The sequence below is a fragment of the Silurus meridionalis genome, chromosome 19 (assembly GCF_014805685.1).
Source record: "Silurus meridionalis isolate SWU-2019-XX chromosome 19, ASM1480568v1, whole genome shotgun sequence".
Taxonomy (NCBI): domain Eukaryota; kingdom Metazoa; phylum Chordata; class Actinopteri; order Siluriformes; family Siluridae; genus Silurus; species Silurus meridionalis.
In genome coordinates, this window is record NC_060902.1 from 7869598 (window position 1) to 7885316 (window position 15719).

Below are 15719 nucleotides of genomic sequence, written 5' to 3' on the forward strand. Positions count from 1 at the left end.
AATATAAATATTTAGAAATTTGTTCAAAAAACAAAATAGTGGAGGAAGTCCTCATGACTGAGGACATTAATGGAAAACCATGGGGGAGCGGGAAGAGATGAGGTCACAGGTTACATGCAACCCTAGGTATGCATTTAATGATTAGCAGCTTTGTGCTTGGATTAGATTCTACCTTGCGTGTGAATTGCCTTGCATAAAAGTATTTGAGATGAAACGAGAAAAAGATGATAAAATGGTCACAAAAGTAAACCTAACTTTAGCTATTCAAATGGTCAACCAGTTTGTAGGCAGATTTTTAAACTTGTTTGTATTTATCTCAGGGAGGCAGAATCTGGGAGCCACATTATTTATTTTCTTACTTTAACTACGGTTACAGTATAATGTTAAATCAAGTTTAAAAAAAAAAAAAAAAGCCTGCTGAATACAGTGATTAGATTTAAAGCAGTTGCCAAATAATGAATTACGGCAACATTAATAGAAACTCGTATTGCACTGTTGACTGCTTTAATGTTTCTTGCAACCGCTGTGGTTGTGTTGTGTAGTGAGATATTAATCACAAAAAGACAGATAACTGAGTTTTGCATTTATGAATAAAACAAAGTAAATAGATTATAATACATCTTGTATTATTATAGGTAGTTTTTCCCTTACCAGGATAATTTAAATTAATGGTGAAGGGAGAAAGCCTTTTTTCTCAGCGGAAACGTTCTGCCAGCTTTTTTGGAAACAAGTTACTTTATAGTATGACTTCTGAAAAGGGCAGAGTTTCTTTAAGCCAGGATTTGGCTGAATAGCTCTGTGGGTCTCCATAGTTGTCGAAGCCAAAGCAGCGGGCACAGCGTGGCCTCATCTCTCCCAGCGCTCATACAGTGCAGCCAATCTCATTTCCATCTCCTGAGATCATCAAGTTCATTTAGTAGCACTGCAAACCCCCCCCACCACCACACACACACACACACACACACACACACACACACACACACACACACACACACACACACACACACTCTTTCTTTTCACTCATCATGTTTTCTTTTTGCATTCCAAACCAATATTGGTCCGAACGCAGGGCCTCTCCATGTTGTCCAAGGCTTTGACTCTGTCTATTCACAAAGCCTTTTCTAGAGCAGATTGAACTAGTGAGTGAAACAGTTTGAAGAAGTTTTAGATTGAAAGCGTTTTTCATACCAATGAGTAAAAACCCACAAAGGCTTGTGCTAGAGATGTCCTCTGTGCTAGAGATGTTCAACTGCAGAAACAAAATCGGGTCAAATTTGATGTGCTAAGCATATATCAATTAATAGCGAAAAGGATGTGTCCATTCTACATTGCAACAATTTGGGGGCTTTTTTATTTAATGCCATCAGAATGATTGACCTCACTCACCATTTAATTACCCAGTGTCGTAACAATGTGACGTCATGACTTTGCATTGTGCAAAAAAAAAAAAAAAGAAGCAGGGCATATGGTGTGTGTGTGTGTGTGTGTGTGTGTGTGTGTGTGTGTGTGTGTGTGTGTGCATAATTACTGCAGGACAAGAGGCTATTCTGTCAGCTGATAATGGCACTAAATGCATGTCATTATACACAGAAAACAGTTCATTCACACTAAACACTGCACTTTGTTGAAAGATAAGGAATAGCAAGGAATAAACAAGATATATAAAAAATATGCAGGTAGGATTCTGCCTGTAAAGCTTGAGTCAGCATTCTTTGCTGTAGGTGAAGCAATGTGTCCCCATAACACCTTATAAACAGCCACTGATTTGGGAATCATACAGGTCAGGCTAGAAAGTACTTGTCTATCTACATGACTGGGAAATTACACTATATTTTGCAACCAAAACGGGGGTTCATCTTACTGCCTTTTAATTAATTTCACACGTAAGTCTATATCAAGGGGCACCATAATTGAACACGAAGCAAACTGCTGGATTTATGGAGTAGGTATCTGGCCCAGGATTATATTATCATATCCAAGTTGGCCAGTATTTGGTCTTTATCTGAATAGTTTATATGTAAAAAACTAGAATTGTAAGACGTTTAAGTCAAGTAATTGTAGGACAACAAAAAACTTTCAGTAACAACAAAAAAAAGACAAGCCTAGTTCGACTAGAAAAAATTCAAGAAGCGGTTAATGTCAATATAACAAATGCAGAAAGACAGTGGTCCAAACAGTATCAAATCTTTTGGTGGATATTCATCCCCACAAACATGCTTCTTAAAGATCCATTCGATGCACAATAGGAACTTACAGATGGTGCTACTGAGTTCAGCATGTGATATCAAATCATCATGACTACACACAGCAGCAGCAGCATTTTCACTCGAAATAAGTCAAAGTGTATTATTAAGCATTTGCTTTACAGCAGTCATGTTAAATCTACAACACAGTTTTGAGAATGAAGAGATGTTCAACACTCTTATCTAAATAGAGTTTGGGAGTCCTTTGCAACTTTCAGGTTAACTGTCGATAACTTAATGGATTACAAAAAATGTCTCTTTCCAACATTTTGTTAACAATCAATATGTATATATTTGAAAACTAAAAACAAAATACTTTAGGTGGATTGCCTTTTTTCATCACAGGGCTGATTCATCTGAACCTGAATAACTGCAGATTGTCAAAGCTTATCTTGACATTACAGGTGAAATGAGGTTAAAGGCCATGGACATTCTGAAAAGAGGGGGGTTGAAGTTAAATAAGGAGAAGAAAAGAGGGGGCTGAAGGGAGGGTGTACACATTCATCAACCAAACCAGCTTTCCATACTACTTACAGATGCATAGCATGTCTCTCAAAAACAATCAGTATTTCAGTTCTTTCTCAATCAGCTTTTCTAAGAATTCTTTTATTTTGGGGTGGGGTGGGGGTGTAAAAAGCGATTTGCAATCTGTCGAATGATTGCGTTGACGGTGAAGAAGAGAGGGCCCCATCTCTTGTCCACTATGCTGCCTGTCCATCCCCCCGCTTAGCCCCCTGGGAGGAGGTGTGTTGCGCTGCGGTACCACTAAATCAACATTGTTATAATGATGTGTCACACTTGACCCTGTGCAGCTCTGCTCGCTCACACGGGTGTCAGGACCCACAATGGGCAGCCCTCCATCTCTCTCTCACACACACACACACACACACACACGTGATGCATTTTGATTCATGGGAGAGCCTGGCTCTGTCACGAGAAAATTACCTTATCAAAATGCCAACGTTTTCACATTTCGCCAAATCACACACCCGTAGGCCCTCTGCCTCAGATCTCACTTCCCATCTTCGCAATACAAAGGTACTTATCTTTATCCAGTAAAACCTAACACTGACACAGAGCTTTGGAGAACAGAGCAAAAATTAAATATCAAGTTGACCATATGACTTGTAATGACCTCATTATAATTTTCAACAGTAACAAGTGCTAGCAAGCTAAAATAAGCTACTCTGACAGTATTTGACTTATGTATGGCACACATTTCACTATTTAACCACAATAAAATCTAGATCTTTGTGAGGTTTTTGTCAGTCAGTCAGTTTGTGATAGCATTTTGCTATTCAGCTGTCAGACAAGAGAACAAAGGAATCACATCTAGATGCAGATTAATGCATTAATAAAATAGTAGTAGAGGCTATTAATCTAAATCAACTTTTAAAGCATCTGACAAGCCAAACATCTAATGTATAAAGTAACAAGTGGCATCATAAAAAAGCTCTTTATAAACATAGCATCAAAACATCAGATCCACAAAGAAGAAGAGAGCTCATAGATCTTGCTGTAAAACAAGTATCTATGTTCTGTCTAAATGAATAAGTGGCTGTTTTTTTCTACAAACAAACCTGTTTCATGCACTTTTTCTCTGGTCTGATGTTTGTCTGCCTATAACTGCCTACTGAGAGGTGGTGTCAAAGTGATGATTGTGGAGATGAATAAAAAAAAAAGCAAGGCATTAGTGCCACCTAGTGTTCAGTGACATGTGTTAAACATTAATAGTTTGGCTGCCCTAACTTAGCCATCAGGTCTTAATAACAATTCCCTGAAAGGTGTTTCATCCAAAATTCAATTTTAAATATGTAGAGCCCTGCTAAATTAGGGTCTAATAATTATTTGGTTTTTATTTTCTTATACACAAAGAGTTAAAACTTGTTCATTTCACTAAGAGATATAACTAAGAAAAAAAAATGTTATTAAAAAAAAAGTGTTGTTTAACAAATAAGGTGATTTCTGACACACCTCTGAGGTCAGAGGTGAGAGAAGAGGGAGGAAGTAAAGTGTGAGAGAAAAGGACGACACGAGGAGTCCAGGAAAAAGAAAAAGGTGCGCTAATCGTGCGGTGCAGGTGTAAAGCCTGACTACTGGGTTTGTGACGATATACAAGAACAATGAACAGATAAAAGACTGCTAAGAAAAATAATTGTGGATGAACTCTATGTAGAGAGTGTGAGTGTAAGAGTAACTGGACAGTTTTTTAGTCCCAGGACTACGTGAGCTTTGTGTGAGTTGTACAGTTTGCAAAGTCGCAGAAAATAAACTATCATAAAGTTTGAGTGTACAAACGCTGTTTTGTGGGGTTTTGTTTTCTTTACATTTGTTTCTGTTAATAAATGTTTATTGTTCATACAATATATTCTTATATGTTATTCCTGAGTAACCCAGCCATTATGGATGCACAAGCCAGTGCACTCTTAGTGCCGGTCCCAAGCCTGGGTAAATGGGGAGGGTTGCGTTAGGAAGGGCATCCAGCGTAAAACATGTACCAAATCAAATATGCGGATCACAAATGAGAATTTCATACCGGATCGGTCGAGGCCCGGGTTAACAACGACCGCCACAGGTATCGTTAGCCGACAGGGTACCGATGGAAATTGGGCTACTGTTGGCCGAAGGAGGAGAAGGAGAGGAGGAAGACGTTTACAGAGACGGCAGGGAAAGAAGCAGTGCAGAAGAGTGGAGGTTCGGGTTGGTACTTTAAATGTTGGTACTATGATGGGTAAAGGGAGAGAGGTAGCTGATATGATGGAGAGGAGAAAGGTGGATGTGCTGTGTGTTCAGGAGACCAAGTGGAAAGGGAGTAAGGCCAGGAACATTGGAGGTGGATTTAAACTGTTTTATCATGGTGTGGATGGAAGAGAAATGGTGTAGGGGTGATTCTGAAGGAAGAGTACAGTAAGAGTGTAGTGGAGGTGAAGAGAGTTTCTGATAGGGTGATGATCGTGAAGGTGGAAGTTGAAGGGATGATGATAAATGTCATCAGTGCCTATGCTCCACAAGTGGGCTGTGAGATGAAGGAGAAGGAAAGATTCTGGAGTGAATTAGATGAAGTGGTAGATGGTGTACCTAGGAAAGAACGATTGGTGATTGGGGCAGACTTTAATGGGAATGTAGGTGAAGGGAACAGAGGTGATGAGGAGGTGATGGGTAGGTATGGTTTTAAGGAGAGGAATGTGGAAGGGCAGATGGTGGTAGATTTTGCTAAAAGGATGGAAATAGCAGTGGTGAACACTTATTTTAAGAAGAAGAAAGATCATAGGGTGACATAAGAGTGGAGGAAGGTGCACACAGGTGGACTATGTGCTATGCAGGAGATGCAACCTGAAGGAGATTGGGGACTGTAAGGTGTTGGCAGGGGACAGTGTAGCTAGACAGCATCGGATGGTGGTCTGTAGGATGGTTTTGGAGGCGAAGAAGAAGAGGAGGAGAGTGAGGACTGAAAGAAGAATAAGATGGTGGAAACTGAAGGAGGAAGAGTGTAGTGTGAGGTTCAGGGAAGAGGTCAGACAGAGGCTCAGTGGTGTTAAGGAGGTGTTGGATGATTGGGCAACTACTGCAGGAGTAATGAGGGAGGCAGCTAGAAAAATACTTGGTATGACATCTGGAAATAGAAAGCAAGACAAGGAGACGTGGTGGTGAAATGAGGACGTGCAGGAGAGCATAAGGAGAAAGAGGTTGGCAAAACAGAAGTGGGATAGACAGAGTGATGAGAAAAGTAGGCAGAAGTACAACGAGATGCGGCAGCAGGTTAAGAGGGATGTGGCGAAAGCCAAGGAAAAGGCATATGAGGAGCTGTATGAGAGGTTGGACACTAAGGAAGGAGAAAAGGATTTATACCGATTGGCCAGACAGAGGGACCGAGCTGGGAAGGATGTACTGCAAGTTAGAGCAGTAAAGGATGGAGAGGGAAATGTGTTGACTAGTGAGGAGAGTGTGTTGAAAAGGTGGAGGGAGTATTTTGAGCAGCTGATGAATGAGGAAAATCAGAGAGAGAGAAGGTTGGATGATGTGAAGTTGGTGAAGCAGGAAGTGGATAGGATTAGTAAGGAGGAAGTGAAAGCAGCGATTAAGAGGATGAAGATTGCAAAGTCGGTTGGACCAGATGACATACCGGTAGAAGCGTGGAGATGTTTAGGAGAGATGTCAGTGGAGGTTTTGACCAGATTGTTTAACAGGATTTTGGAAGGTGAGAAGATGCCTGGGGAATGGAGAAGAAGTGTGCTGGTACCGATCTTTAAGGATAAAGGAGATGTGCAGTCTTGCAGTAACTACAGGGGAATTAAATTGATCAGTCACACCATGAAGTTATGGGAAAGAGTAGTGGAAGCCAGGCTGAGAGAAGAGGTGACCATCTGTGAGCAACAGTATGGTTTCATGCCGAGAAAAAGCACCACAGATGCCTTACTTGCTTTGAGAATGTTGATGGAGAAGTATAGAGAAGGACAGAAGGAATTGCATTGTGTATTTGTGGATTTAGAGAAGGCATACGACAGGGTGCCAAGAGAGGAGTTGTGGTATTGTATGAGGAAGTCAGGTGTGTCAGAGAAGTATGTGAGGGTGGTGCAGGACATGTATGAGGACAGTGTGACGGCAGTGAAGTGTGCAGTAGGTACGACAGACTGGTTCAGGGTGAAGGTTGGACTGCATCAAGGATCGGCCCTGAGTCCTTTCCTGTTTGCAGTGGTGATGGACAGGTTGACGGACGAGGTCAGACAGGAGTCTCCCTGGACTATGATGTTTGCGGATGATATTGTGATTTGTTGTGAGAGTAAGGAGCAGGTTGAGAAGAGCCTGGAGAGGTGGAGATATGCGCTGGAGAGAAGGGGAATGAAACTCAGTAGGAGTAAGACAGAATACATGTGTGTGAATGAGAGGGAAGGCAGTGGAGTGGTGCGGTTGCAGGGAGAAGAGCTGGAGAAGGTGGAGGAATTCAGGTACCTGGGGTCAACAGTGCAAAGTAATGGAGAGTGTGTTAGAGAAAGTGACGAAAAGAGTGCAGGCAGGGTGGAGTGGGTGGAGAAGAGTGACAGGAGCGATTTGTGATAGTAGGGTATCTGCAAAAATGAAAGGGAAAGTTTATAGGTCTGTGGTGAGACCTGCAATGTTGTATGGATTAGAGACAGTGGCATTGAGTAAAAGACAGGAGGTGGAGCTGGAGGTAGCAGAGCTGAAGATGTTGAGGTTTTCGTTGGGAGTGACGAGGATGGATAAGATTAGAAATTAGTTTATTAGAGGGACAGCGCATGTAGGATGTTTTGGTGACAAGGTGAGGGAGGCGAGATTGAGATGGTTTGGACATGTGCAGAGGAGGAACATGAATTATATTGGTAGAAGAATGCTGAGGATGGAGCCACCAGGTAGGAGGAAAAGAGGAAGGCCAAGGAGGAGGTTCATGGATGTGGTGAGGGAAGACATGCAGGTAGTTGGTGTAAAAGAGGCAGATGTAGAGGACAGGGTGGTATGGAGATGGATGATCCGCTGTGGCGACCCCTAATGGGAGCAGCCGAAAGAAGAAGAAGAAGAATATATGTTATTCCTGAGTGATAGAAGATCATGTCTAAAAGAAACACTGAAGTCTGAAGCCTGAGGTTAATAACAGTATTTTGGAGTTACTTTGGTAGTAAACAAATTACACCTTAAGTAAATTGAGATGTTCCTCTCACGTGTAAAATTAAATTGTAAGTTTCCCTAGACAATTTGAGCCAGTGAATCAGTGAGAGGGCTACAAATATTTACTGTTTCAGAACTTCATGTCATAACGTTTTACCAATAAACTATGGCCTGCATTCTTGTACACAGGGAAGACGCACATGCCGAATCGCTCCACCCTTTTCCTCATTTTCTCGATGTCGACCTGAGGACCACAGAGGATGTAAATCATTATTATTTATCATTATTTTATATATATATATATATATATATATATATATATATATATATATATATATATATATATATATATATATTTTTTTTTTTTATAATTTTTTACACCAATAACAATAAAGCGATGTCTGATGCTGTTATTAGCCTCCAGCTGGCTGAAGCTAAAGAAATACACCTGTTTTATTTAAGGTGCTAAATAGAAAAATAATCTTGAAAAAAAAAATTCTTGAATTCTCTTTTATGGTTTATATTTCAGAGTGACGTATAATAACTGAAAATGCTTTTTACACTAAAGCTGCTTTACTTTAAGTGACCACAGAAAATACACTGAGCCAAATAACCATAAGGTGTTTGTACTTCCTGGTGCTACCCTAAAATCTAATTCTCTGCCTTGAGTAAAGCTTATGGTTGTTACTGGGCAGTGAAATGCTTTTTAATGTGGCATGACTGCAATGCACTTGATTTACACTGAAGAAATTATTGTACATCTTATTTCACACCACACTGTTCTATATAGGTTCTGCGTCTGTAAAACTAGTCCTGTCGATACAGACATGATGAAAGACTCATGGATTACTATTCAAATTAAATTCATATCTGATATTTCTTATTATAGGATTACAATAAAACAAATGTTTAATTTTGACACCTATTTTGAGATATTGTACTTTTTTCAGGCTTAACATAACATTGTTAAATATGCCTAGAGAGAATTTATATGGCAGTATATAAGATTTAATAGCTTGATTTCAATGAATAAAAGCATTAAAATCTTTTAAATCAAATACAAATATTACATCAACATGCACATATTCAGGATATTTTTTAAAAATCGTAATCTTAGTCAATATGCTAAACCCAAATAAAAACAAGCATATCAGGGTATTTTTTTGATAACAAGATTATGTATAATTATCAAACAGGGATAAAAACCTGCCTTAAAAAGCATAAAATCAACAATTACCAAAACAATATTCAGAACTATCAAAAGTGAGAATTTTTGGCAAAGCAAAAATAAATATTCCTCTGCTGGTGCATAATAGAATTCTTAATGAAGAGATTTTTTTCATAACATATAGTCAGCTGATTCCAGAATAAGCATTTCTTAAGGAATGTCACCTACCAGAAAGAACAGACTGCAGAAAAAAACAAGCATGGTACAAAGTCTGAGCAGATGGGTGAACTGTACATAGAAACTACAACCTTCTACACAATACCTCGACTTTAGATAAACTCTGGTATATAAAAGGCACCAAAGCATTGAGTGTAACTGGCTAACAGTCTCTGGTTATTAGGAAGAACGTCATCAGGAAGAATAGATGCTGAACAGGACTTCTCGTGCCTCAAAAAGGCAAATTAGGCATCGGCATCGTGACATCACAGACGAATTGGTGAACAAGAGCGTTCTTGGCTTGGATTCTCTTGTTGGGGTCATATTTTAGAATTTGCTATTAGAAAATAGGAAGAAGAACCAATACTGTGTAAAAACATTACTTTAAAAACAGTATTTTATATGCATGTTTTACACTATATGCTTTTTATATGACAGTAAGAAATCTAAACATTTTTGACTCGATCAAACATCACTTTTAGCTTCCTAAAATATGCATCAGGGTCAGTTTTTACATATGGGTTGGTATTAGTCAAGTCAAGAAGCTTTTATTGTCATTTCAACCATATATAGCTGACCCTGGTGCTACTTGAAACAACATAGAGCTTCATCATACCACACAACATTGAGCTACATACAGAACACAGGGCTAAAGTTTTAAAGTTATCCCGGTCACATTAAGTGCATTGTGTGCAATCTAGTGTTAACAGTGCAGACAGAAGAGAGTGCAAACGGACAACACAAGAGAGTGTGCATATGGGTTTCATCTACAGCTGAGTTATGTGTGTCGAGAATCCTGATGGCTTAAGAAAAAAAACCTGTTGCACAGGTTTTTGGGTTTTTGGGTGTGAGGTCTGAATGCTTCGGAACCTCTTTCCTGATGGTAAGAGAGTGTGTGTGACGGGTGTGTGGGGTCATTCACAATGCTTTGGCTTTGTGATGCAGAGAAGAGAGACACAGATCATCTTCTCGGCCGTCCTCACTATACTCTGTAGGATCTTGCAGTGCAGTTCCTAAACCAGGCAGTGATGCAGCTGCTCAGAATGCTCTCAATAGTCCCTCTGTAGAATGTGGTCAGGATGGGGGGAGGGGGATAAGTTTTCCTCAGCTTTCTTGGTGATGAAGCTGGTGTTGAGTGACGTGGTGAACTTCTTTGCCAGATGAACACCAATGAATTTGGTGGTTAAAAAATCTCCACGAATGATCCATAGATGATCAATGAAGAATGGGCGCTCTGTGCTCTCCTATAGTCAACAACAATCACTTTGGTTTTGTCAATGTTCAGAGACAGGTTGTTGGCTCTACACCAGGATGTTAACTGTTGCACCTCCCCTTTGTATGCTGACTCGTCGTTCTTGCTGATGAGACCCACCATGCTCGTGTCATCAGCGAACTTGATGATGTGGTTCGAGCTGTGCATTGCTACACAGTCATGAGTCAGCAGAGTGAACACCATTGGGCTGAGCAAACAGCCCTGAGGGACCCCAGTACTCAGTGTGGTGCCATGATATATTAGCAGTGTGCAAGAGATAATGCTTATTATATACAGATAACACTGCAATTATACACAAGTAAAACAAGGCTATAAAAATAATAATAATAATAATTAAATAAATAAATCTACCCATGAGAGTTGAGCAAAACAACCTGCAACAAACCAACAGATAAATCATGCGATTTCCCAAGGGATTCAATTAAATCATGAACTAAAGAATGAACTGAAGATTTCCTTTCAAATTAGAAATGAAAAAGCATCTATAAAATTTTTCCAATAAAAAATTTTTGTTTTAAAATGTAACACAGAAATCATTCCAAATGATGGCTGTCACAGAACGTGGAATTCTCCCAGTAGGTTCAGTACTGGGGAACAGATTTGAAGTGAGAGCAAAATGTAGTGCAGCAATCCAACCCCAAGAGCCCTTTGCCCTTAAACCACAGATAGCGTTAGCCTCGCCAGTATTCAAAATCTCAAGAGCACAAATGCTTTTGTCCTGTTGTAGCACTCAGGAGTTCTGCGAATTCCCACAAACTTGGCCAAACAGGTCTTGTAAATAAATCTTACTGCGAGTAGGTCTCTGCCATCGTCATCCAGAGAAGGCACCACTTTAGACAGGTCCTGCAGTGCCCATTTGGGGAAAGAAGGCTTGTAGTCAGGCATTGAGGTCACTCCGGGCCACACTGACTCATTGGGAGTGCTGAGGGTTCGGAATATCCAGAATAGCTGACCAATTTCTGAATCTCTAGGAAACAGTGCCCTCCGACCAATCTGAAATATGGACACCACAGACATAGCAGCAAAATAAATAAGAAAAAAATTTTTTTTGATAGGTTCAGGAAAGTCTATAGGCATCAAATAAAACATAATTTATTATAATATAATTTATAATAATTGTATAATTATTTTGCAAAACAAAATGGGATGAATTGCAGAGGCTAAATTGCTTTTTGTGCAAAACATTAAGCACTATATAGTTCTTATGTTAAGATGTAAAAGTGGAAGTATAGATGTTCTTTTATAAGATTGTTATATATTGTATTTATTATATGCTTAATGATAAATTACCACAGTGGCACAATTATTAAGGGTTCCTACAAATTTTGCTTTTAAAATTCCACTACTTCCCTAAAGAGTTTTAATACCATGTTTAACATCTAAAATAATGATTTCAAATTCCAAATATAATGTGCATCATCTCTGATGTATGCCAGAGTCCCAGTCTTTGATGTTTTCCATGTGTTTAGTTGCATGGCTGGGGGCGCTGTACTGTCATGGCAACTGCTGCCTCACAACATAACTGTCAGGGTTACGGAGTGACGGAAGCAAAAACCGAAGTAGTGAGAAGCAGGTTTTAATTAAGAAACACGAAACAGTGAAATAAACCAAAAACTTAATGGAAAGCAGTGAGTCCTTTGGAAAGAAAGATCTGTGCGGTCTTGGAGGGATAGAGATCGCAACAGTGTTCATGGGCATGTAGATATCCACGCGATGAGTCCTTGAATGTTCTCCCACATAAGCAAGTAGAACTGACAGTGAGTAAGTGAAGGTGAGGGGTTTATATAGGGCTGCTAGGTTAATGAGCTGCAGGTGCCGGTACTTAGAATGATTGAGATAGGCTACGTGTGTGTGTGTGTGTGTGTGTGTGTGTGTGTGTGTGTGTGTGTGTGTGTGTGTATGTAGAGTCGAGGGATGGTGTAGCAGGCTGTTCCCTGACAATAACAACCAGTCACAGCTGTGCAGATCCAGCATAGTGTCGATCTTAATCGATCTTTTGGAGAGTCTTGCACGGAGAGTCTGCATCTAACTCCACAACCAACAACTTCTGGCCATGTCCACACTAACATGTTTTCCACACTGAGATGGCGTTTTCTGTCAGCGAAAACCTCGTTTTTTTTTATAACATGCTAAAAAATTAAAAACATTTAAAAACAATGGTTTTTTTTTTACATCAGTGTCGACTGTGAAGATGGAGGCTTTCAAAAACGGAAAAAAGGTTTTTTTTGTCAGTGAAGACACTTCAAAGAGCTGAAAATAAAATTCTGGCGGAAATGACAGAGGTTTCATTGTCTTACATTTTGTTCATGCGCAGTTCATGGAAAATGATTGAAAAACAAAAGGGTTTTTACACAAACACGCTATATTGAAAAATGTATCTGGATAAGTGAAGGGATAAAATGATTCCTTGAGTAACTCAAGTAATTTGAATACAAAAAAAACAATTGAGGTCAATTATTTGCATCGTTTAGGTCATTTAACTACACACGAAGCACTGTGTTTCCCCACGGACCATTATTACTGATGCACCACCCGCTAAACTCTGGATTGTTCTGGGGTCTTGTTTATAAACGCCACTTTCCAAGCGAAGGTTGTGCACCAATTCCCCTTCTCGCCTTCTGTGTTTCCACGTTGTGCACTTATTCCCGTCAAGTTTGGTTTTTATTCAATTAAAAATTTGTATGTGGAAAGTGGCATACACACGTTTATAAATGAGACCCTTGGACAGGAAATACAGAAGACGCTGCAGAATGAAATATGGAGAAATGAGGAAAAAAACGAAGAGAAGATTCAGGCCAAAGAACACAACAGAAAAAAGTTCTAAGGTTTGGGGTCATTTCAAACTAAAACAAAGAAAACACCATACAGTGCGATTACCTTTTTTGAAAGTAATTATATTTTTGTTTATGATTTTTTTTAATATTATTTATATTTTTGTATTTTGAAGTCATATGGCAATTAAATAAACAAAACAGGTTTAGTTCAGTCTTCACAGATTACAATCTCAACAATAAAAAAAGTTGTTTTTTTGGAAACTAATTATTACAAGAAACCCGTCTTATTTTCTTTGCTATATTTAGTATTGCTCTTTAACGGAGAAATAGTACTTCTTAATTGCTTTATTACTTACTTAATTGATGGTGCGTGTATGTGCGTACTGACACACCGAAAAGCCCTGGCCAAGCCAAAGTCGGCTAGTTTGATTTCTCCTTGAGCGTTAATGAGCAGATTCTGAGGTTTCGGTGAAAAACCCGGTGAGAGTGACAGAAGGATAAACCCTGGAGCAGCTGGAACAGGTAGCTCTGAAAATACATAAAGACAGGGAAGACAAGGAATTACAGCAACATTACCAGGCCAAAAACAGTGATGAAAAAGTGCTGACAAATTACAAGCACTACAGCAAAACTGTAGTCTATATTAAATCCTATGTCCAGTGAAAGTTGCAAGAGCTGCTGTAGTAATGTCCTTCAGCAATGGTTAAAACTTGTTTACTGATTTATTGCATGCAAATTCCAGCAAAAATGTTGCAAATGCGTAAGTTTACATCTAGACACTGTTCCTGAGGTAATGGAATAAACTTTCCCCAGATGTCCGAACAACTCGTTGAGTCACAGCCTATATTTAAATGATGGTTGGTTTGTTTTATATGTTTGTTTATTAAAAAATAATATATATAATAATTTCTATATTAATTATATTATTTTTTATATTATAAATTATAAAATTAAAGGCTATAATTTCTCTCAACAAAGTTGGCTGATAGTATCTTAAGTCAACATAGGGAACCGTTGTTGATTTATTCATTAATGAGAGTGAAAGCACTTTTGTATGTCACTAAGGGCGTTTGCTAAATGCTGTAAATGTGCGTGGTTGAAGAAGGCAGATTTCGTTCCTAGCCTATTCAAAACCATCTAACGTAACCTAAATCATAAAACACACACATAAATAAAAATAATAATAATATACACTGACCAGGCATAACATTATTATATTATAACATTATGGCCAGTGAAGTGAATAACACTGATTATCTCTTCATCATGACACCTGTTAGTAGGTGGGATGTATTAGGCAGAAAGTGAACATTTTGTCCTCATAATTGAGGTGTTAGAAGCAGGAAAAATGGGCAAGCGTAAGAATTTGAGAGTTTGAAAAGGGCCAAATTGTGACGGTTAGACGACTGGGTCAGAGCATCTCCAAAACTGCAGCTCTTGTGGGATGTTCCCAGTCTGCAGTGCTCAGTATCTATTAAAAGTGCTCCAAGGAAGGAAAAGTGATGAACCGGCGACAGAGTCACGGGCGGCCAAGACTCACTGATGCACGTGGGGTACGAAGGCTTGTCCGTGTGGTCCAGTCCAACAGACGAGCTCCTGTAGCTCAAACTGCTGAAGTTAATGCTGTTAATGAGCGACGGGTCAGAACTCACACAGAACTTTAACTCGACCTTTTTTACTGCCATAGCCTTAGAATTACTTGTTGTACATATACTTGTTTATCTGCACTTGCCAATTTGCACAATTGTTACTTTTTGCACTTCCGGTAGATGCTAAACTGCAGTTCATTGCTGTGTACCTGTACTAAGCATTGACCTCTCCCTCTCTCTTTATCTCTCTTTCTCTCCCTCCTCCATCTCTCTTTCTCTCTCCCCCTCCATCCTCCATGTCTCTCTCTCTCTCTCTCTCTCTCATATTGGGAGAGAGCTCTCCCAATATGGAAGGCTCATCTCTGCGATCAAAATGATCCCGATCGGATGTAAGTCTGACCTGGTGAAGCATGTGGTGTCCTTTAGGAGGTTCACATACATGATTTTGAACAGTAACATCGCAGAGCTGGAGCACAGGCTAATATTTTAAATTGATGGGCTTGACTACGTAATTTATGATCGACTGAATTCATGAAGTGCTTCGGCTGCAGGAAAAGTGTACACCTAGTGCAAGCAAGTCCCCAGGCAGTTTGGGGGAAAGACACCAGCACTGGCAGCGAGCAGTGCGGTTTTCCCGAAAGTGAGCGGAACGGAGTCAGACAGCGCGGCGGCTGCGTTGTCTAAAACCAATATTCCTGTGGAAAAGCTACTAAAACTAACCCAGTGTCCGGCGAGGAGGTGATTAATGTCTCTAGGTTACAGAGAAGGAGAGGCTCTCCAGGGAGTGGCTCTTAGGTCGAGGCCATAAACCCAACAACCACAGCCTGGTCCACC

General features: G+C 39.7%; 1 protein-coding gene across 4 annotated transcripts in view; it reads right to left on the bottom strand.

The window, feature by feature from the left end:
- LOC124402555 overlaps positions 1-15719 on the bottom strand; it is a 129190-nt gene that overhangs the window by 70541 nt on the left and 42930 nt on the right. For 3 of the 4 annotated variants that reach the window (XM_046875665.1, XM_046875664.1, XM_046875662.1), the window contains 2 exons: positions 13653-13824; positions 11312-11515 (listed from right to left, as the gene is read on the bottom strand). In XM_046875665.1, the coding sequence (XP_046731621.1) occupies positions 11312-11407 (96 nt within the window). In that variant the 5' untranslated portion in view covers positions 11408-11515; positions 13653-13824. Of the gene's footprint in view, positions 1-8022; positions 8083-11311; positions 11516-13652; positions 13825-15719 lie in introns of those variants that run through there. The other variant, XM_046875666.1, reaches the window with a different exon arrangement.